The sequence below is a fragment of the Carcharhinus amblyrhynchos genome, chromosome 33, assembly GCF_965287045.1.
Source record: "Carcharhinus amblyrhynchos chromosome 33, sCarAmb.v2.hapA, whole genome shotgun sequence".
Classification (NCBI taxonomy): domain Eukaryota; kingdom Metazoa; phylum Chordata; class Chondrichthyes; order Carcharhiniformes; family Carcharhinidae; genus Carcharhinus; species Carcharhinus amblyrhynchos.
The window spans coordinates 16,419,297-16,442,628 of NC_137356.1; the positions used below are offsets into that span (position 1 = coordinate 16,419,297).

Sequence of the window (23,332 nt, forward strand, 5' to 3'; positions counted from 1 at the left end):
GAGGACAAGGATAGAAGGTTTTTAAAGCTCTAGAGGAATGTTTTTTGGAGGAGCTGGGGCAAACTTTCACCTATTCACATCTGTGAGCTCTTATTTGACTGCAGGAGGTTTGGAGGGAAAGAATTTAGGAAGTTAAAGAGCGTTATGGGGAAAGCGGAGGACTGCTTGGCTCTGCTTCCATCGCCCCCTGGCAAGGATTTTGGTTGCTGCTCTGACTGTGGATGGCACCTTCTACGGCAGTCAATGCATGGAATTAGTGATGGCAAAATGGTTTTGACATTTTGGAGGCAGGGTGAGCTAGACAGCAGAATGAATTTCTGACTGAAGGAAGTGCTTAGCTAGCCTGCTTCATGACAACGCCAGCGAGCAGTGGATCCAATATGGGAGGGACGTGGGCCCAGGGGTGCAGAAGAGAGGTAGTAGAGGCTTGGAGAATAGAGAGGCCGATAGCAACTGGACAATGGATCATGGACTCCACAACAACATTTAGTAATAACAAGCGTGCTGCTCAGTTATAACACTTTGTTACATGGTCATAAATCAAGCAACTAATATTTGTTTAAGAGCAATACACTTATTGCCTCTAGATTATAAGAAGGGTAAAGAGGCAGAGGAGCAAAAAAAATTACTGGAACGATAGCAAAACAGAAAGGTCAGAACCATCAGAAACAGACCGTGCTTCTTTCTGCTGGAAAAGTCTCAGCAATGACCTGGTAAAAGATCTTTAAAGTGCTTGATAAGCAAGGAATATAGAGAAGATGCTTCCAGTTGGGAGTGGCTCAGATCCCTGGACCATAAGTACAAGCTGGGAATTTCAGGAAAAATATTCTTTATCCACAGGAGTTGGAATGTGGAACTCAAGTAGTGTAGTTGAATCAAATCAGCTCAGATACATTTGAGGAGAGCACATGAGGGAGAAAGAAATAGAAGCATTTGCTGACAAGAGGAGATAGGCGGGTGGGAGGAAGTGTGTATGGACTATAAACACCAAGACAAATCGACTGGGCTGAGTGGCTTGACTCTGTGCTGCAAGTTCTTTATGCTTCAGCAACTTAGAAAAGAACTAAGCTATTTTCTTCAGCTTTCACAGTGGGAGATTAGAAAGAGGCCAAATTGGCCTCTAGTATTTCAATGGGATGAGCAGTCATGGGGAAAGAGGATGGAGAGGATGAAATAGGAACAAACGGAACATACAGTTAGAGGCTCTGAAGGGAGTGATACTGTGGACTGGGTCAAGGGTGGAGAGCGACAGAACAGGAGGGGTTCAGCACTCTGATTAGCTGCATTTTTGATTGCAGGACTGCAATATAATCAGCACTTCTGTTGCACAAAACACAAAAACAGCCTACTCACTGACACAGTCTGAAAAAAAAACTAAGAACTGAATTGCTCCAACTTCTTGGGAGCGCTGAACATAATCGCAGCCGGCTGAGTGGAAAGAAAAGGTATCTCACATTTGAAGGTGGCTGTGAGCCTCATTTGTACTGCAGCACCGCCCGTGGTCCTCACAAGCTAAGGTCTACTGGCAGCACCAGTTGGGCAACTCACACAGGGGCCTTCCTGGGTCGAGTGGGCCGAGGGGAATCACTAGGCATCATGGGGAAGGGAGGGAATCACACCAACTGCATGAAACATGAGGGGTGAGATTCTCCAGCCTCCCAGCTGTGTTTCCCAACAGTGTAAAGTGTTGCGTTGTTTGCGAGTGGTCGGATTCTATGGTTTTTTGTGTGTCTGTGTGTGTGTGTGTGTGTGTGTGTGTGTGTGTGTGTCTGGGGGTGGGGATCCTGGCGGGACAAGAGAATCCTGGCGGCGTGAATGGCTGGAGAATTCCAGCCCAGGTGTCTGAAAGAAACCGTTCAGTATTTTAACCAGTGTAAGTTGAGCAAGACCACAACGGGTTCACAGAAACGTCCAGGGCAAATCATTTTGCCACAAACTGTCCCTGCCAATGATCAAGAGCTGGGACTGGGAAGCTGCCAGTGTCTAGAAGGTTACTCAAAGGCTCAAGTACGGCCTGTTCTCAATAGGCTGTCAACAGGCCACCTGTTCAAAAGTAAATAAACCGCCCATTTGGATTGGTTAAATGCTGCAGAATTCTTGGCATTCGATTCCATGACACTCAACCGGACCAGGGATTAATTATAAACAAATTATCTTTAATTAGAGCAGGAGATGGAGTTACAAAGTTGCCAGAGGTTAAAGTTGACACCAAATTCTGCAGATGAATCTTTGCTTAGTACAGCAATGCACTCTCTGCTGCTTCCATTCCCCCTCAGAGCCACATACTAATCTCAGACAGAAAGAGTGCAGGCTCCAGGGGCTGAATCACCTACTCCTTTTCCTATGTTCCTATATTTGTATTCTGCCTCCGCTCCTCAGATATCCATTCCCTACTCCCACCTCACCCACCTACCCAGAGCGGGAGGGTAGGGACTGCCCCGCAGTAACACCAATATGTACGCCTCCATCGCGACACAGAAAACCTGACTCCGTTTCAGGGATGTTAAGCCTACAATAGAGACCAACTCACAGAAATGTCTCAGGAGGCCATATGCCCCACTGTGTCTGCACAAGCTCTCTAAATGAGCAACTCCCCTGGGCCCATTCTCCAGCCTTCTCCCCATAACCTTGCACATTCTTCCTTTTCAAGTAACAGTTGGATTCCCCCGAATGCTTCAGCTGAACCTGCCTCCACCACACACTTGGATAGCACAAGCCAGGCATTAACCTCTTGCCGAATGAAGAAGTTCTCCCTCGTATCACTATTGCGTGTTTTTACTAATTTCTTTACATCTGTGTCCTCACATTCTCGATCCTTTCACAAGTGGAAACGGTTTCTCAGCATCTACTTTGTCCAGACAACTCACAATTTTGAGCATCTCTCTCAACTTTCCTCTCACTTTCTTTTCTCCAAGAAAATAGTCCTAACTTTTTCCAATTTGTCTTAATTACTGCAGTTCCTCATCCCATGAACCATTCTCATGATTATTTTCTGCACTCTCTCCAGTGCTTTCACATCTTTTCCTACAAACACCAACCGGAATTGGATGCAATACTCCAGCTGAGGCCAGATTAGTGTCTGATGCAAGTTCAACCTGACTTCCTCACTCTTGGACTCTATGCCCCTATTAATAATATCCAGATACGATACGTTTTATAAACCATGTTCTCAATCTGTCCTGCTACCTTCCATGAATTATGCACATATCTACCCACGTAACTCTCCTCCTGGGAGTCTTGGACTAAGGGACAGTGTCTAAAAATTAGGATCAGACCTTTTGGGAGTGAATAAAGGAAACAAGTCTGCACATAAACGTAGAAGTGTGGAACTCTCTTCCTCTGGAAGAAGTGTTCATTTTAAAATCAGACTGCGATAGACTTTTGTTAATCAAAGTGTATTAAGGAATATGGAGCACAGGCAGATATATGGAGTTAGGTCACAGATTAGCCATGTTCTCACTGGATGGCAGAAGGAACTGCAAGGGTTAAATGGCCTTCCCTTTTCAGGGTAAAGGACGTGATTGAACGCTTATTGTCTGGTCTTTCCATTTAGTGGTATGCTCTGATGGGACAGTGATCTTGATTGACTGACAACTGTCTCTGACTACTTTGTATCCTATATTGCTGCATGTACAATCCTAGACTCTGGGTTAATCACTGTATCACTGATGCAATTTTATCTTGAAAAACTTTCAGACAGAGCTCTGTCTTTCTTACACAAAAGAAGGACAGGAGTCTAATTGCTGGCAGGTTAATCTACCATTATTTACAGTATTACCTACTCAAGTATTCCAAATGTAAATAAATCTACTAATTTTAGTTTGTCAGTGGATCATCATGTATTTGTGGGCCCAGTACAAAGAAGTGTAGGCTTCAGTTCGGAGGAGATTGCCTCAGGCACTACTAGAAGGTCTCTGTTCCGATTAATCCTCTGCCCATCCTCTGCCGGGTATCACGCAAGATTAGCAATTCAGCTTGCTAACTGACCCAACACTAAATTCCCCCGAATCACGTGAACTCACCACCCACTTTGTGTGTGTGTGTGTATGTGTGTGTGTGGGGTGGGTTGTCAGAGGGCTGGGTGGTAAAGCTGCCATTTTAAAATTGAGAAAACGTGCTGAACTCTAGCTGGGAAAGTGCCACTGCAGACTCGATGTGTCAGCTAGCCTCCTTCCTGCACTGTATGAATGCACAGGAGAAAACACTCTTCAAATTTTAAGTACATATTTTTACAAGTTTATTGCAAGTTTTCTTGGTTGTAACAATGACAGAGGCAGATTTGTGATTTCTAAGGGAGTTGACACTAACAGGGCTCAGGCTGCAATGTGCAGTTAAAACCACAAATCAGATCAGCCATGATTATATTGAACATTGGAGAAGGCTCAAGGGGGTTTACTGAATTTGGCAGGTTCTCCTTCCCTACGTACATTCGTGAGCCAGTTAGGCATTGTACAGCTTTGTGGACACACAACCTTTCTATTCTTTAAAACCAAATTCAATTCCCAAACCTGCCACAAGTGTGGATTATACGGTCCTGCTTTCTGGAGAACAGCAACATCACAGTATCCACTCTAACTGCTACCTGGCTTGCCGGCACATCACGTACGCAGTCTCACCTGGTGGCCGGAGGTTTCTCAGCGCTACATGAATCGAGAAGTTACCAATCTGGCAGAACTGTGGGAGAAGAAAACAAAGAGCAAGAGATGTGATCAACAAGAACTGACAGACTGCTGACAGCAAGCAGCTGGTTAAAATGCAAGCTAAAGTTAATTTGTTAGTCACAAGTAAGGCTTACATTAATACTGCAATGAAGTTACTGTGAAATTCCTCCTAGTCACCACAGTCTGACGCCTGTTTGGGTCAATGGACCTAACCAGCACATCTTTCAGACTGTGGGAGGAAACCGGAGCACCCGGAGGAAACCCATGCAGACATGGGAAGAATGTACAAACTCCACACAGACAGTGACCCAAGCCAGGAATGAAACCTGAGCGCCTGGCACTGTGAAGCATCAGTGCTAGTGACTGTGCCATCGTGCTGCCCCAAGGGAACCAAATGACGGCTGAAGGACTTGCTAATAAGGTTAGATGAAGTAGGGTGCAGAAGGATGCTCATGCAGAGTATACAGCTTCCTCTGAGTGCTCCGATTTCCTCCCACAGTCCAAAAGATGTGCTGGCTAGGTGCACTGGCTTTGCTAAATTCTCCCTTGGTGTACCTGAACAGGTGCCGGAGTGTGGTGACTAGGGGATTTTCACAGTAACTTCATTGCAGCATTAACATAAGCCTTGCTTGTGACAATAATAAACTTTAAAACCTGGGCCTTCTTTGGTGCATTAATTTCTACGCAATTCTGGCTTTCCTACACCTCTGAGTAATGGGAGTAGTTCAGAGACACAGCAGGCAAATGGTGTCCTGGAGCTCCCCCGACTGCCATTCAGGAATGTAGATGGAAAATCAGTCCAGGTTCACTCTCCTTTACTCCCAAAGTCAATGAAGGCATCTTCCATGTTGCAGGCATTCAGACCACAACACTGCAGCCTCCATTCTGTAAGTGTACTCTCCTCAGGAGCCTGAAAGAGCTTTCAGCATTATTCCAAACCCAGTCACTTCAGATCAGAGGGAAAGAAATCAGTACGCTTTAACACAAATACTCTGTGTACAGTAAGGATGTCTCCAAAACAGAATATTAATATCAGAGTTATAGCTACTTATTCTGGCAACTTCACTCAGAGGCAGGGAAAAAGAGGTTAAAACAAAGGGCAAAGAGAACTTCAGCAAAACGCACAAAATTTTGTAATACAATGGACTAAAACTCCAGGGCAAAAACCACAGCATCATTACTCACAGCTTCTAGGTATTAGAGAAAGGGAAACTCACCAGGAATATAGCAAGAGCAATTTTCACTTGTTTATCTCCATACGCTGAAAGAGAGAAAGGAAAAAAAGATTATTATCCAGGAAGCCTGAGAAATCTTAAAACAGTCTCATCTCCAAGACCCACCCCAGTAAAGGTTATTGATTGGTAACCACCAGCTGACCTCAAACAACTGGAACCGAGGCTCTCCCTTGTCCAAGCAACCATGGCTCCACCCAGTCCACAAACAGCTGGGGCTGAGGTTCACACAAACATCTGGGGCCACAAAAGTGTAGAGGCATAAAGTTAACTCGGTTTGAGTGCCAAGGTGCTGGGAGGGAGCACCGGTGTTAGTGATACTGACCTAAGGTTTCTTCGATTGCACCATCAGTTCCACACTACTTAAACCTCATACTGAGATGCCTGGAGGCTCAAGCCAGGGAAGGAGGAAGACATGAAGGTGTCAGGATTATCAGCCATCACCTCCCACCCAGCAAATTCCTTGGACAGATCAGTGACTGACACAAATCAGTCAATGCTGTAACTACCTGGAAAGCAGTCAGGTGACCCACATCAACTGTTGAGAATGGTGGAGCTAAAAATGGATAATTCTGATGTTTGCAATCCTGATTCTGTCGGTATAAAACACTATTACAAACTCCAGCAGCTTACAGACTTAAAAAATTTGTGGTTTCACCCAGAGTCCCTCAACGAATATAATATCTGGAGATATGTACTCTTTCAACACACAGTTAGTCAACTGGAGCTTGCGTGACAGTTAACTTAATTTGCTCTTTATATACAGGGGGCTCAACGTAGTGGAATCAGACAAAAACAAAAAGGAGGATACATCTGCACTAAAAGCTTGGTCAAAGTGGATTGCAAGGGCTGCAGAATGAAGGGCGGCACACAGTGGCACAGTGGTAGGGCAGCATGGTGGCACAGTGATTAGCACTGCTGCCTCAGTGCCAAGGACCCAGGTTCAATTCTGGCCTCGGGTCACTGTGTGTTTGCAGATTGCACATTCTCCCCATGTCTGCACTGGTTTCCTCCGGGTGCTCTGGTTTTCTCCCACACTCCAAAGATGTGCAGGTTAGATTAATTGACCCTGGTGTCAGGGAGATTAGCAGCATAAATATGCAGGGTTACGAGAATACAGCCTGTCTGGGATTGAGGTTGGTGCACTCAATGGGCCGAATGGCCCCCTTCTGCACTGTATGGATTCTATGAAAATGTTTTAAGAAGAACAGGTGAGAGTGTGTGAGAAGTGTTTAGGGAGGGAATTCCAGGCTTTGGGTCTAAATGGCTTAAAGCACAACAGGTGAAAGGAGTGAAGGGATTCATAACAGGCCAATGTTAGACAACAGCAGGGTCGTATAACTGAGCAAACATAATCCCTCCTTCACACAAGTAATCATTCTTCATACATGATGAGTCAGTGAGTGATAAGACTATTTGGCCAAGGAAGGCATCACAAACCAGCATGATCTTGCTGCGCACACACACTGGACACTTAAAGTAGGGCAATATTTTGGAAAAGGAGCCACAGGGTCGTCCTTCCTCAACAAGGGACACCTGCAGTTGCTGAGTTCCAATCAGTTATGCTCCCGAGGCACAGGGAAACTGGTAAGGCCCAGGAATGTACTGATGTTAACAACTGCAGTCTGTGCACCCTGTCCAAGCTCTTGATCATCTGTCGCAGGATCTCCAAAAAGGTGCTCAATGTCAGTTTGGTAATGCTCCTGTGATGCATTTTGGGATTTTATGCAGCCTTAAAGGCAATATATAAGAGCAAACTGGTGATAGAGTTGCCTCCAGTCGGTTCATTCTATCCTCAGATCTGGACGATGCTAGCATAGCCTTATTCATTCATTAAGGTGGCAGATTTGCTGCAACCATTACTGCCCCCAGGAAAGGACACACAAAATATTGACCCAACTGCAATAAAATAGCATATATCCAGTTAAGACACTTGAGGGATTTGGAGGTTATGGAATTTACCTCCTCACCCAACATTGCTACCCTCGTCAATCTTAGTAGGGGAGCTATGCGGGATTGGAGATGCAATCAGAGAAACCTTCGGTCAGTTGCTACACTGCAGCCACGGTAGGGTCGGTCAGTTGCTACACTGCAGCCACGGTAGGGTCGGTCAGTTGCTACACTGCAGCCACGGTAGGGTCGGTCAGTTGCTACACTGCAGCCACGGTAGGGTCGGTCAGTTGCTACACTGCAGCCACGGTAGGGTCGGTCAGTTGCTACACTGCAGCCACGGTAGGGTCGGTCAGTTGCTACACTGCAGCCACGGTAGGGTCGGTCAGTTGCTACACTGCAGCCACGGTAGGGTCGGTCAGTTGCTACACTGCAGCCACGGTAGGGTCGGTCAGTTGCTACACTGCAGCCACGGTAGGGTCGGTCAGTTGCTACACTGCAGCCACGGTAGGGTCGGTCAGTTGCTACACTGCAGCCACGGTAGGGTCGGTCAGTTGCTACACTGCAGCCACGGTAGGGTCGGTCAGTTGCTACACTGCAGCCACGGTAGGGTCGGTCAGTTGCTACACTGCAGCCACGGTAGGGTCGGTCAGTTGCTACACTGCAGCCACGGTAGGGTCGGTCAGTTGCTACACTGCAGCCACGGTAGGGTCGGTCAGTTGCTACACTGCAGCCACGGTAGGGTCGGTCAGTTGCTACACTGCAGCCACGGTAGGGTCGGTCAGTTGCTACACTGCAGCCACGGTAGGGTCGGTCAGTTGCTACACTGCAGCCACGGTAGGGTCGGTCAGTTGCTACACTGCAGCCACGGTAGGGTCGGTCAGTTGCTACACTGCAGCCACGGTAGGGTCGGTCAGTTGCTACACTGCAGCCACGGTAGGGTCGGTCAGTTGCTACACTGCAGCCACGGTAGGGTCGGTCAGTTGCTACACTGCAGCCACGGTAGGGTTGTTTAGGGGTGCAGAGCAAGACAGAGGATGCCACTGATCGATGTATCACACCAGGGCATTTCGTCATCCAGCAGCTGGGCCTTCCTGATGAGACCCTGTTAGATCACAAGTATGTGTCAGGCAGGGTGACTGGCTCCGTGATCCACACTCGACTTACCAGGTGGTGTGTAGAGCGGGTGGTTGATGTGATATGCCAGCCATGCTGCGAATCCCCAATAATAGGTGCAATTCTAGAAGAGGAAGAAAACCTCAAATTAAACAGGATTTGAAACAAGATTTGGTGTTCAAAGTGACAGCAGCTAGAGCAAAGGCACAGATCAGTCTAACAAACCAGCAGCACTAAACGTCCACAGCCACACAAACCTGATTAGACACATGCACCAACCCATTTCCAAAGCACAACAATCTCAAATCCACAACTGGATCGCTGTTTGTTCAGTATGGGGGTGCACACACAATCTCTCCCCCTCGTGAGGTATTTACTCAAGGTCAAGGGAGGAGCAGTTTAGTGGAGCAGAGGCTTAAGATAGCAGGGCGAGATAGCCAGATGAAACTGCACAGCTCAATAACTCATCCAAGTGGGATTCCCCTGCCTACAAGGGCACCTTCTTGGAAAGCGGGTGTCACTGGTAAGGCTGGCATTTATTGTTCATAATCCCAGGTAATCCAGGAAAAGAGGAGATGCCTGCTCCTTGAATTGCTGCAAATCAGTACACTGAAGGTGCTCCTATAACGGTAAGGATCCAGGCTATTGATCCATTGATAAATGGAGGGACAATGATATATGCCCCTGTCCAGATGGTGTGGAGGCTGAGGGGTGATGGTGCGCCCAAGTGCTTGCTTTCTTTCTTTGCCAGGTGGTAAGCTGGTGCTATAGTGCACCTTGTAGACAGCCATAGTGCAGCAGTGGGGAAACAGGGTGGTCATGGAGTGCAATGGCAAAGGCACTGGTCAAGCAAACTGCTCAGTCCTGGATGGTGGCGTTTTGAGTATTGCGGCTGCATCCATCACAGTCCTGGCTTGCCTTGGGGAGCCAGGAAAGTTACTCATCCCAGTAACCAATCTCTGCCTTTCTCTTGTTACCACTGCATCCCATCAAGTTTCCAGTCAAAAGTGAAGCTCCCTCCACTCCTCCCCACACTCACCATCACATTCCCCCAACCCACACTACCACCCTGCCAAAATATGCAGGTACAGCTGGCAGGTTTTCTCGTGTCCAAGATAGACATTGTTCCTCTTTTCTCATGCCGTCTAAAGAAACAATAGCCGCTGAGTGTTGTGCTCTTCTCTGCCATTCAGTGGCTTCTACTAGAGGTTGCGACCTGGTCACAATACCCTTCACAGTATGTCTAAGCTTACCCACAAAGGGTAGCTCACTGGGTTGGGTACGGGAGGCTGGATGAGCTGTGAGTTGGGGGTAGTTGGGAAAATAATTTACAACCATTAGAAATGCCTCATGTTGCAACCATTAGAAAACAAACCCATGAACCAGTTTGTCAGTAATTCAATTTCTCATTGAGCAGGTTGATGAGTAGTGTGAGGGCCTCTGTCATTCCTTTCAGGCTGACTGCATTGCAGCACGTATACTGCAGGTAACATGATCGTATCTGGAGGATGTACTAAAGGGAGAAGATCAAATTCAGTGTAGACCAACATATCTGAACTGGTCACGACCTTCCAATGCCAGAGGAATGCACCACCCATTTGTCACAGGCTTGCACTTTGCTTAGAGCTGTCACCTGCCACAAAAAAGTTGCTTCTGTAGCTACTGCAATGGTGTAGTCCCTTCAGTCAAAGGGGTCAAATAACAATGTCAGGCTGCATGACGTAGGCCTTGCATTCCCTTGAACATAGAAATCTCAGGAGTAATCTAATGGCACTGCTGAAGATGACTAAAAAGGGTACAATTGGGTCGAGAGAGAAGAACTATATCTGCTGGTTGTGGAGGCAGGAGGTTGGTAAGGAGTCCAGGACACAGGGACAGACCCTTAAAATTACAGCTAGGCGAGTCAGGGCTTACAACAGGAAGCATTGCATACAAACATAGTGGAGATTTTGAACACTTGCCCCAAAAGACTGCTCGGACTAGAAGACAAATGAAAATCTCAAAATTGGATTGATCAATTCTTGTTGGGTTAAGAGAGTTAAGGGCGACAGGGTGGTTAGCACTGCTGCCTCACAGTGCCAGACACCTGGATTCAATTCCAGCCTTGGCTGTCTGTGTGAAGTCTGCCTGTTTTCCCCGTATCTGTGTGGGTTTCCTCTGGGCACTCCAGTTTCTTCCCACAATTCAAAGATGTGCAGATTAGGTGAATTAGCCATGCTGAATTGCCCCTTAGTGTCAGGGGGATTACCAGTAGCAGACACACAGCACACCAAAACTTGGCAGATATGACAGTGAATCATTTATGGACTCTAATAGCAGCCTGGTGGTCAGTTTATTTTATTGCAGTCCTCCACCTCACAAGCATGTTCAGATGGGCTACCACAGGACTTAAATTATGAGAGCTGGGGCTGGGTTTTACAGTTCTCTGTCCCTCACCCCCACAACTGAGCATATTTTCAGCATAGGTGGGGACGGGGGTAAAACTGGACATACAAAATACAAGAGAAATACAGAGAGATCTAGGGGTACATGTTCATAGCTCCTTGAAAGTGGAGTCACAGGTGGACAGAGCAGTGAAGAAGGCATTCAGTATGCTTGGTTTCACTGGTCAGAACACTGAATACAGGAGCTGGGATGTCTTGTTGAACTCGTACAAGACATTGGTAAGGCCACACTTGGAATACCGTGTACAGTTCTGGTCACTCTATTATAGAAAGGATATTATTAAACTAGAAAGGGTGCAGAAAAGATTTACTAGGATGCTACCGGGACTTGATGGTTTGAGTTATAAGGAGAGGCTGGATAGACTGGGACTTCTTTCTCTGGAGTGTAGAAGGCTAAGGGGTGATCTTATAGAGGTCTATAAAATAATGAGGGGCACAGACCAGCTAGATAGTCAATATTTTTTCCCCAAAGGTCCAGAAGTCTAAAACTAGAGGGCATAGGTTTAAGGTGAGGGGGGAAAGAGTGACCAGAGGGACAATTTCTTCACACAGAGGGTGGTGAGTATCTGGAACAAGCTACCAGAAGTTGTAGAAGAGGTGGGTACAATTTTATGTTTAAAAAGCAGTTACATAGTTACATGGATAAGATGTGTATAGCAGGATATGGGCCAAATGTGGGCAACTGGGGTTAGCTTAAGGGTTTTAAAAAAAAAGGGCAACATAGACAAGTTGGGCTGAAGGGCCTGTTTCCATGTTGTAAGCCTCTACGACTCTATAACCTATTCTTAAAAATAATTAACAGACAATTGAGCTTGTTACAAAACTAACCAACCCATGTTTCCACTGCCCACACCATAAAATGGTAGGTGTGGGCAGGTGGGTGAGAATGGGGACTCTGATGTTGCCCACCTATGATTCCTCCCAACCTGGCTGACAAAACTCACCCCCTCCCAAAGCTGCCTGATCCCTTCTCTCCTCAAGAGACAGGGACTTTCCTGTCCCCAAGATCCATCAAACTCTTCATGGAACTGCTCACAATCCTTTGATGAAACAGTCAGAGCTGCTGGTCAGTCAGACTGGCTGGGAGCTCTTGAGAGTGGGTCTTCCTCCCACTGAGAGGCAGAAGTCCCACTCTCAGCCCATCAGCCTGTTTAGCCCTACAATAGCGCATTTTAACTGCAGGGCAAGGACAAGTAGTACACCACCATTAAATCCAGCCACTGTTTGTTTAAACCATCTTTATATTCAATTGCATACAGGAGATTGAGGGGACAATAGAGAAGTTTACAGCAATCAAAGAATTTGATAGGATGAAGAGAAAACTACTTCCTTTGCTGGAAGGGTCTAGAACAAGGGGGTATAAATGAAAATGAGATCTCGGTGACTTAAAGTTAAAGTTTATTTGTCACAAGTAAGGCTTACATTAATGCTGCAGTGAATTTACTGTGAAATTCCCCTAGTTGTCACAGTCTGGCACCTGTCAGGTCAATGCACCTAACCAGCACTTCTTTCAGACTGTGGGATGAAACTGGGCACCCGGTTGAAACTCACGCAGACATAGAGAGAATATGCAAAGTCTACACAGACAGTGACCCAAGCCAGGAATTGAACCCAGGTCCCTGGCACTGTGATCTGGAAGTACTTCTTCACGCAAAGGTTGTGTTTGGTGGAGCCCATTGGAACTTTGAAGATTAAAAGGTTTTTGTTGGGAAGGATATCAAGGATAGAGAAAAAGTGGATCAAGCATAATTTAATTGAACGGAGGAGTCTCCGCTCTCTGTATTGAGCTCAGTCTAGGAAAATATAGCTGTAGGGCTAGTCTACAACAAACCCAGGCAGATTAAAAATTCTGAACATGTGAGCAAACTCAGAGGGTAAGCATTATAAAGGAGGTCACTTTTTACCTTGAAGATGTTGCGGAATGGCATTGTACCATGGGAAAACCGGTGCACAAACAGAGTCTCCAGCAGCCTCTTGACGTAGTGGAAGGAGTGACAAATACAAGCAAGACTGCAGGAAGAAGAGAGAGAGATAGATTCAAGTCAACTTGCATCACAATCTAGTTAAGCATTGTTTAGAATCCTGTTGGGTTACTGACTGTATTAAACGAACAGTTTATAAAGTGCATTAATAAGGCGATCACTGAGGAGCATTCAAGCCTTCAATTATCTTTGTGCAGTGTGCCATCCAGCTTTACAACATTCAAACTCTTCCCACGTTCCTCCTCCATCCTCAGTAATGCCCCGAAAGAATTCCGAATCAAAACCCCTTTCATACACTGCAAGGAACATGGAGTCAGGTCGGCTAATAAATACAAACCTTGCCAATATTACGCTGACATAGAATCAACAGAATGATTACAGCACAGTAGGCCATTCAGCACATTGTGCCCACAGCAGCTCTCTGCAACAGCGAATGATCTAGTCTCATCCCAACCCCTGCCTTCCCCCCTTTAGTGCTTCAGGTGCTCGTCAAATCCCTTTACGAAAGCCACAATTGAATCTACTTTTACCACTCTCTTAACCACTCACGACATAGTTTCTTTTGCCAATCAGATAGTGAATACAGTAATAATGGATCCCTGCACTGTTGGTGCCATCTTAAAGAGCCAAGTTCACGATGATGTAGAAGATCCCACAGTGCTATTTGCAGAGGAGCTGAGAGTTCTCCTGGTCTCCCCTTATCCGGCATTACATCAGCCATATGTACCTGGGATCAACCCGAGTCACCAGCCCATCATTATCAGATAATGTCACAGGAAATCCAGTAGTCTACCTGGAGACATGAACCAGTATCTGTGGCACTGTACTGCAAGGAGGAATCAGTGCTTTTGGAAGAGAAATGATAGGGGCAGGATGGAGGCTGAAACTCTCCGGCTGTTTGCACCATGCTGCCATAGCCAGTGAGAACTGAGAATTTGGTGTTCAGCCTAATCTCCATTCGCTGCAGCGGAACTGGAGAATCCCAGCAGCAGACGAGGTCAGAGGATCCAACCCATAAAGATGACCCAAATCACAGTAAAAATATATACCAGCTCCAGAGTAAGCACTCACTGTGTGGTTAGTTAAACACTTTAATAAAATCACTTCATTCTCCAGATGTCGGTGTCAATAGCAAGGTCATATTTACTGTCCATCCCTGGTTACTCTGTCTCACTTGAGATGTGGGCCTTCTTCTCCAATCACTACAGTCTACATGGGTTTTAAGTTAATTCCAAACAAATCATTTTGTCTCCAAGAGCCAAAAAACATTCAACTTACTGCACAACTGAGTGGGGACTCGAGGTGAAAGCATGTTTAGGGCCGTAGATAAATGGCAGTCGGAAATAGAAAAGCAGGTAAATCAACAGAGGCCCAGCATACTCTGTGAGAAACACCTGGGGAGAAACAACAAAACACATCACACACTGTACTTGCACTTGGGGGGAAAAAAAGGAGGGGGGGGGGGGCAACAGGGGGGCTGCTGCTCACTTCAATCAAGCCCCGCACTCCTGAACTCTGGTCACTGACTGGGAAAGTCACAGAAAGTGGGACAGGCAGGGGAAACAGCTAAAGGATCTTTCCAGGGAGGAGGAGAGTAGGGTGATTGCTCTGGCTGCCTACCACTCTTCAGCCATTTTGTCCTCATCCTTTGGCCCAAAAGAGAGTACACGCCATTGTCCATCCACAACTGGTGAGCAAATGGAGTGTTCGATGGAGCATCTAGAACCTGGCGATTATTTAGTTTGCTCTGCTTATTTGATTTGGTGAACTTAATTCGTTTTGCGCCAAAAACTAATCTAGTCTGTAACTGCAGCAACTGCAAAGTATCACGCAAGTGGACTACGGTTCCTTTGTTCTTGCAGTTCAGACAGGGTAACACGCTCTGCTATGAGAGCGGAACAGTTAGTTAGCAAACTGGTTGAATCTGGTTTCTCTAACTCCAATTCAATTGGCTATAAATATAGCATCCAATGTGATCTAGGGAACTAAGGATTATTGGAGCAGATGGGTACTCAAAAGACAAAAGGATTAGCCGTGATCTTATTGAATGGTGGAGCAGACTCAAGCGGCCAAATGGCCTACTTCTGCTCCGATTTTGTATGTTTGCCTGCTTTCTTTATAGTTAAGTTCCTTCAATTAGTCATATTCCTTTGAAGAGGCATTCTTCTTCCCTGCTGCTGTCAGACCTTTGAATGGATCTACTTCACATTAAGTTGATCTTTCTCTACACCCTAGTTATGACTGTAACACTACATTCTGCACTCTCTCCTATGAATGGTATGTTTTGTCTGTATAGCACGCAAAAAACGATACTTTTCACTGTACGCTAATACATGTGACAATAATAAATCAAATCAGATCAAATCGAATAAAGCACTGCCTACGTGCTTGCTTAAAACCAGCTACATCTTTAACTTCCTCCAGTCCTGAGGGAAGGTCATCAACCAGGAGCTCTGATTAACTCTGTTCCTCTTTGCACAGACGCTGCCTGATCTGCTGAGTATTTCCAGCATTCTTGGTTTGAAAGACAATGCCTCATTCCTTTCTCACCGATTCAGATCCTCACTTGCAACAACAGCCAGTCAGTCATTCTAGTGCCAGCCCAGAAGCTCCAGAGAAAGGGTGACACACAGAGCAAATAGTCCAAGGATTCTTGGTTCTGTTTAATTCACATACAAAATTAAATATCCACTTGAAACCAAAATCTTCTAAGTGATCCTGGGAACCAGCATAATATATGGTTAATCTCTCTGTTTACATCAACCATACGGTTAAGTTCACATATTGTAAATTTTTCAGAGATTAATTTTAACAGTTGTGTGTGTGATTTATAATCATTTGGCATCGCTGAGGCCGATTTGTGCTTCCATCATGAAACATACATCCCACTTCTGCCAGCTTGGCTCAGTCAGTAGAACTTGTGACTTAGAATCAAACAACTGTGGGTTTCGGACCCACTCCTGCAGTGGAACGTAACCCAGGTAGACACCCCAGCGGGAGTCCAGCATTGTTGGCAAGACCGGCGTAATCCGGTTTTAATTAGCAAGGTTCTCTCTCAAATTCAAGCTTCAATTTGGTTCACCCAGAATAGCCCACTCAAAGACAATCCATCGAACATACAGCGGAATCATAGAAGGAGGCCAATCAGCCCACTGAGTCTCTGCCAGCGATCTGAACAGCACTTGCAAATTTGGTCCCACTCCCCTATTTTCCCTTAGCTCTGAGATTGTTTCCCTTTGCAACGGCCCATTCAGTTCCTTTTTGAAAGTTACTATTGAAGCCACTCCCACCTGCAGAGAGATTGCTTGATTTTCTTCAAAAGAACAGGCCTGAATTTATAGTGAATCACCATGCCCCTCAGACAACTCAATCGACGGGTTACTAAGCAGTCAATTTTCACCCAAACATTACATGGTCAGCAGTTCACTGTGAATAGAGAGAAGTGCTGGCAATACTACAGATCTTCCAAACCAACAGGTGCAATTGGGCATCCTACATGCACTCCAGTAAAAAAATCACCAGGATTGTGTTAATTGTTACTGTGTGTGGTTGGGGGGGGGGGGGGGGGGGGGGGGGCAGCACAGTAGAACTCAGTACAGCAGAAGTTAAAAGACACAGATTTCAATTCATGATTACAAATCTAACATCAAGGAACTTGCAAAAAATGTTCACACAAGGGTAAGCTGTTGTGTCATTCCAATCAGACATTTAAACCAAGGTCCCATCTCACTGCTTACATCAAAGATCCTACAATTCTATTCAAAAGGACAGGAAGCTTCAAGTGTCCTGAAGAACATTCTTCCCTCAACCAACACAAAATTAACTGAATATTTCTCTCTCGACTGGGTCATCACTTTTACCAGGAATCTCTGGAATTTATTGGCTCTTTTGAAATATTGAGAATTCTAAGGAGCTGTTACAAACTCAAGGCTATGTCAATAATGCTGTCTACAAGTCAGAAGGTTGTGGATCCAAGTCCAACGCCAAAGGACTTCAGCTCAAAATATAGACTAGCACTGCAGTTCCGAGGGAGTGCTGCACTGGTGGAGGAGCTACCTTTAGATGAAATGTTAAACCGAGGTCCCCTTGGATGAGAGAGAAAGATCCCTCAATGCTATTTCAAGAGCAAGTGAGTTCTCCTGGGTGTCCTGGACAATATTTATCCCTCACTAGCATGACCAGAACAGGCTACGTTTGTTTTATTCATTCGTGGCTGATTAAGGATAGCATCAGGATGGTAGCGAGGGATGATATTGGAGCCAAGGAGCAGAAGGTGGAATCGTTGTGGGTAGAAATTAGGAACAGCAAAGGGAGGAAGACGCTGGTGGGTGTCATCTATAGGCCCCCCAGTAATGATCTGGAGGTGGGGCAGGCTGTTAACGCGCAAATAAGTGCGGCGTGCAGGAATGGGACGGCCGTAGTTATGGGGGATTTCAATCTGCATATTGATTGGTCGACCCATGTTGGACGCGGTGGGCTCAAGGAGTTCTTGGAATGCTGCCGGGATAGTTTCCTGGAACAGTGTGTGTTGGAGCCGACGAGGGAGCAAGCTATCTTGGATCTGGTGCTATGTAATGAGGCGGGTAGAATTAGGGACCTTGCGGTGAAGGATCCTCTTGGGGAGAGTGATCATTGTATGGTGGAGTTTCTGGTGCAGATGGAGGAGGAGAAAGTGGGTTCCCGGACACACGTCCTTTGTTTGAACAGAGGGGAGTACAGTAGGATGAGAGAAGAATTGGCGAATGTGGACTGGGGGAGCGTGTTGGAAGGTAGGTCTGCTGAGGAGCAGTGGAGGATCTTTAAGGAGATCTTTCTTGGTGCTCAGCGGAAATTTATTCCGATGGTTAAAAAGGACCCTAGGAGGAGAGGCCGTGGATAACGAAGGAGGTGAAGGAAAGTGTTAAATTAAAAGCAGAGGCGTTTAGAGTAGCTAAGAGTAGTGGGTGAGAAGAGGATTGGGAGAGGTTTAAATGTCAACAAAGATTGACAAAGAAGTTGATAAAGAAGGGTAGGAGAAACTATGAAGCTGGCCTAGCGCTTAATATAAAAAAGGATAGCAAGAGTTTTTATAAATATATAAAAAGGAAGAGGCTGGCTAGGGTGAACGTTGGTCCCTTAGAGGATGAGAAGGGGGACTTAGTGGTAGGGGATGAGGATATGGCGGAGGTCTTGAATAACTTTTTTGTTTCGGTCTTCACGGAGGAGGACGTGAATAATTTGCCGGATGTTAGAGACGGAAAGGTGGTAGGACTGGAGGGTCTCGATGACATTACTATTACTAAAGAGGTGGTGCTCGACAGACTGGAGGGGCTGATTGTGGACAAGTCCCCAGGACCAGATGGAATGCATCTGAGGGTCCTGAAAGAAATGGCAGAGGTGACAGTGGATGCCTTGGTGGTTATTTTCCAGACATCGCTGGATTCCGGGGAAGTGCCGGAAGATTGGAAAACAGCTAATGTTACGCCGTTGTTTAAGAAGGGTGCCAGGCAAAAGGCGGGGAATTATAGGCCGGTTAGTTTAACGTCTGTTGTAGGTAAAATGTTAGAATCCGTCATCAAGGAGGAAATAGCGAGGCATCTTGAGGAGAACTGCTTGATAGAGCAGACGCAGCACGGTTTCCTTAAAGGGAAGTCGTGTCTGACAAATTTACTGGAGTTCTATGAGGATGTGTCTAGGGCAGTGGATAGAGAGCCGGTGGATGTGGTCTTTCTGGATTTTCAGAAGGCGTTTGACAAGGTACCTCACAAGAGGTTATTACAGAAGGTCAGGGGGCATGGAGCTGGGGGTAGGGTGTTAGCATGGATAGAGGACTGGTTGTCAAATAGGAGGCAGAGAGTGGGGGTCAATGGGTGCTATTCGGATTGGCGGATGGTGACCAGTGGAGTGCCCCAGGGGTCGGTGCTGGGGCCTCAGCTATTTACCATTTATATAGATGATCTGGAGGAGGGAACCGAGTGTAGGGTGTCGAAATTTGCTGATGACACCAAAATTGGTGGAAAGGCAAATTGTGCGGAGGGTGGGGAGAGTCTACAGAAGGATCTAGATAGGCTGGGCGAATGGGCCAGGAAATGGCAAATGGAATTTAATGTTGGCAAGTGCGAGGTGGTCCACTTTGGAAGGAGTAATGGTAGGAAGGATTATTACTTACGTGGAGAAAAACTGCAGCTGGTGACGGTGCAGAGGGACCTCGGGGTCCTTGTGCATGAGTCGCAAAAACCCAGCTTGCAGGTGGTCAGGAAGGCAAATGGGATGCTGGCCTTCATCGCGAGGGGGACTGAATATAAAAGTAGGGAGGTCTTGCTGCGGCTGTATAGGGCATTGGTGAGGCCACAGCTGGAGTACTGTGTGCAGTTTTGGGCGCCTTACTTACGCAAGGATATTTTAGCCTTGGAGGGAGTGCAGAGGAGGTTTACTAGGCTGATGCCGGAGTTGAGGGGCTTGAGCTATGAGAAGAGGCTGAATAGATTAGGCTTGTACTCGTTAGAGTTTAGAAGAATGAAGGGAGATCTCATTGAGACGTATAAGATGATGAATGGGATGGATAGGATAGAGGTGGAGAGACTCTTCCCGCTCAGAAAGGATAGTAGGACTAGGGGGCATAGCCTCAAGATAAAGGGGGGCGGTTTAGAACAGAGTTGAGGAGGAACTTCTTCACTCAAAGGGTGGTGAATCTCTGGAATTCTCTGCCCGTTGAAGTGGTGGAGGCTGCCTCGCTAAATATTTTTAAGACGCGGGTTGATGGGTTTTTGATGAGAGAGGGGATTAAGGGTTATGGGGAGAGGGCGGGAATGTGGAACTGAGCCACGACAGGTCAGCCATGATCTTATTGAATGGCGGGGCAGGCTCGAAGGGCTAGCTGGCCTACTCCTGCTCCTATTTCTTATGTTCTTATGTGGGATACGGGTGTCGCTGGCTGGCCAGCATTTATTGCCCATCCCTAGTTGCCCTTGTTCAGAGGGCAGTTGAGAGTCAATCAACTGTGGCTCTGGAGTCAATATAGACCAGAGCAGGTAAGGATGGCAGATCTCCTTCCTTAAAGGACATGAGTGAACCAGATGGGTTTTTACGACAATGGCTTCATGGTCAGCAGTAGATTCTTAATTCCAGGTTTTTTTTTTATTGAATTCAAAATACACCATCTGCTGTGGCGGGATTCGAACCCTGTCCCCAAAACATTAGCCTGTTCATTGTCACAGTACAGATTGTGGGAGCTTGCTGTGCGTAAATTGGCTGCTGATTCCTACACTGCAAGAAATGACTATACTTCAAAAGTACCTCTTCACTGGTGACAAAGTGGTTGGGGGCACTGCAAAGGTGTTATATAAATGGAAGTCTTTCTCTAGTCAAAGAATAAGGCACAAAGAGAACAAAAGATATGGCAAATATAAATTAAACCAGCTAGGAGATCATATGTACATGACTCAAACGAACTATAAAGGCACCTTTGACGTTTAAAAAGCAAATACCCCCAAGTAAAATGCACACGATCATAAAGTAAAAAGGATTAATTTATGATTGAAGTAGCGAGGTTGTTTAAAACTTACTGTAACCCATCCGATCTGAGCGCCAAGGTCTTTGAAGTACAGGGTGGCTGTGGTACCAACAGGGAGGTTCTGCAAGATTTCCTCATCCCTGAGTGACTTGCCCTCTGCAAAAACAGGGCAAAGAGAGTTAGCTCATGTTGACTCCACACTGAGAAAGGCAGTTCCCACTCCATTCCCCACACACAATAACTTGCAAGAATAGCAGAACAACAGGGTGACCCAGCCCTGATCCAGTGTTCAGTTAGATCCCAGTTGATGTATACCTTAACTCAAACTCACTTGTCTGTCTTTGTTCCATATCCCTTAACCCAAAGAATATACCAATCTCAGTGTGGAAATTTTCAGTTAGCCCCAGCCTTAACAGCTTAATACAGGGGAAAGAGAGAAATCCAGATTTCCTCTACCCAGGGTGTGAAGAAGTGCTTCTCACCATCAGCTCTGAATGACCTAACTCTAATTTTAAGTTGCACTCCTTTGTTCTGAACTAAAGGATCCCTGAAGTGCAGAAAGATGCCCATCGAGTCTACACCGACTCTCTGAAAGAGCACCCAACGCAGGCTTTCCCCTCCGCTCTATGCTCTTCACCCTGCACATTAACCATGGCTAATCCACCTCACCCACACATCTTTGGATGCCAAGGGGCAATTTAACATTCTAATACACCTAACCTGCACACCTTTGGAGTGCGGGAGATACTGGAGCACCCGGAGGAAACCCATGCAGACACGGAAGAATGTGGAAATTCCACGCAGTCACTCGACACCAGAATTAAATGCGTGTCCCTGGCGCTGTGAGACAGTAGTGCTAACCACTGTGCCAACACATCTCACCCAGAGGAAACAGTTTCTCTTCATTTACTCTATTAACTCCTCAATTGCATGACCTGCCTTAACCTTCTAGATTGGTTATCATAATCTAACCCCTTTGGTCCCCGTGCTGTTCTGGTGAATCTTCATTGTATCCTCTTCAGGAGGTGCTCCCAGGAGAACAAGATTAGTACAGCACAACAGTGCAAGACTAATGGGCCATCACAGGGCAACAGACACGTTTCATGAGAGTGATTTTATTTTAGAAAGCTAGCTTGGTGAATGAAAGCTGCAGAAACCTATCAGGATGGGCACAAGTCTCTACACTAAATATTGATGTGCAGTTAGTTTGACAGGAATTCCAGAAAGCTTTGGGGACAACCGAGCCCAAGGGTGAACAGGGTGTTATTGTCATTAGGGTGGCACCAAGCAGAGAGCAAGTGTCACCTGAAGGTGGGATTGATTTGTAACTTACTTGGATCCAGCCTGATGGACTGCCTGGCAGGATACCACTGCGCATCTGAAAGAGAAGACCAGGCCAAGCTCATTAACAAACTTTGAAAAGAATATTATTTATTAGTGTCACAACTAGGCTTACATTAACACTGCAGTGAAGCTACTGTTAAAATCCCCTAGTCGCCACACTCCAATGTCTGTTTGGGTACACTAAGGGAGAACTTAGCATGGCCAATGCACCTAAACAGCACATCTTTCAGACTGTGGGAGGAAACCAGAGCATTCGGAGGAAACCTACACAGACACTGGGCGACTGTGGAACTCCAGGCAGACAGTGACCCAAGCCGAGAATCAAACCTGCTTCCCTAGCACCGTGAGGCGGTAATGCTGCCCGAGTATAGTTTCCCAACTCCCTGCAGACAGGAACAATTTAAGATACTGAAAAACCATTATACTGTTCCCGACCACTTAAAATATTCAAGCTTAAATGGGCAGACTCATAACAGCTGAAACAAGACAACCATTATCCCCTTACAGTGCTTCAAAGCACTGTAAGCAAAAATATAAAATGCTGCAAAACTCAGCAGGTCTGGCAGCATCTGTGGAGAGAGAAATGGAGTTAATGTTTTGAGTCCATCGGACTCTTCAGAGTATTGTAAAAACTCAGTTCATCTCAGGAAGAAACAGCGAGTTTCAGGATCTCAAAGGACAAAGAAAGTTATAGCACAGGAACAGGCCCTTCAACCCTCCACCAACCATGCTGACCGACTGAGCTAAAACCCCCTACTCTTCCTGGGACCTCTATTCCCATCCCATTCATGTATTTGTCAAGACGCCCCTTAAAAGTCACATTGTATCTGCTTCCACTACCTCCCCCGTCAGCGAGTTCCAGGCATTTTCTAGCTTGCTGCAGACTGGAAGGCTGTAGTTATTATTCTTTCAAAGCAAAAAAAATCGTTGAAACACAGAAGGCCATTCAGCCCATCGGTCTGCACTGGCCCTCCAACTGAGCAATTCACCTAATGTCTGTTCCCTGCTTTCTCCCCAAAGTCATGCATATTCTTCCTCTTCCAAGTAACAGTTTAATTGCTTTTTGAATGTTTCCAGTTAAATCTGTTTCTACCACGCTCTCAGGCAGTGTGTTCCAGGCTTTAAACACTTGCTGCGTGAAAGTGTCTTTTCTCGTGTCACTTTTGCCAAT

The 23,332-nt window shown here is 46.1% G+C and overlaps 1 protein-coding gene across 4 annotated transcripts in view; it reads right to left on the reverse strand.

Moving 5' to 3' along the window:
- The window catches only part of tecrb (trans-2,3-enoyl-CoA reductase b), a 59,533-nt gene that overhangs the window by 8,941 nt on the left and 27,260 nt on the right, over positions 1-23,332 (reverse strand). For all 4 annotated transcript variants that reach the window (XM_080216487.1, XM_080216488.1, XM_080216489.1 and 1 more), the window contains 7 exons: positions 22,151-22,195; positions 20,870-20,973; positions 14,604-14,719; positions 13,248-13,353; positions 8,951-9,023; positions 5,879-5,922; positions 4,617-4,674 (listed from right to left, as the gene is read on the reverse strand). In XM_080216487.1, the coding sequence (XP_080072613.1) occupies positions 4,617-4,674; positions 5,879-5,922; positions 8,951-9,023; positions 13,248-13,353; positions 14,604-14,719; positions 20,870-20,973; positions 22,151-22,195 (546 nt within the window). The remainder of the gene's footprint in view (positions 1-4,616; positions 4,675-5,878; positions 5,923-8,950; positions 9,024-13,247; positions 13,354-14,603; positions 14,720-20,869; positions 20,974-22,150; positions 22,196-23,332) is intronic.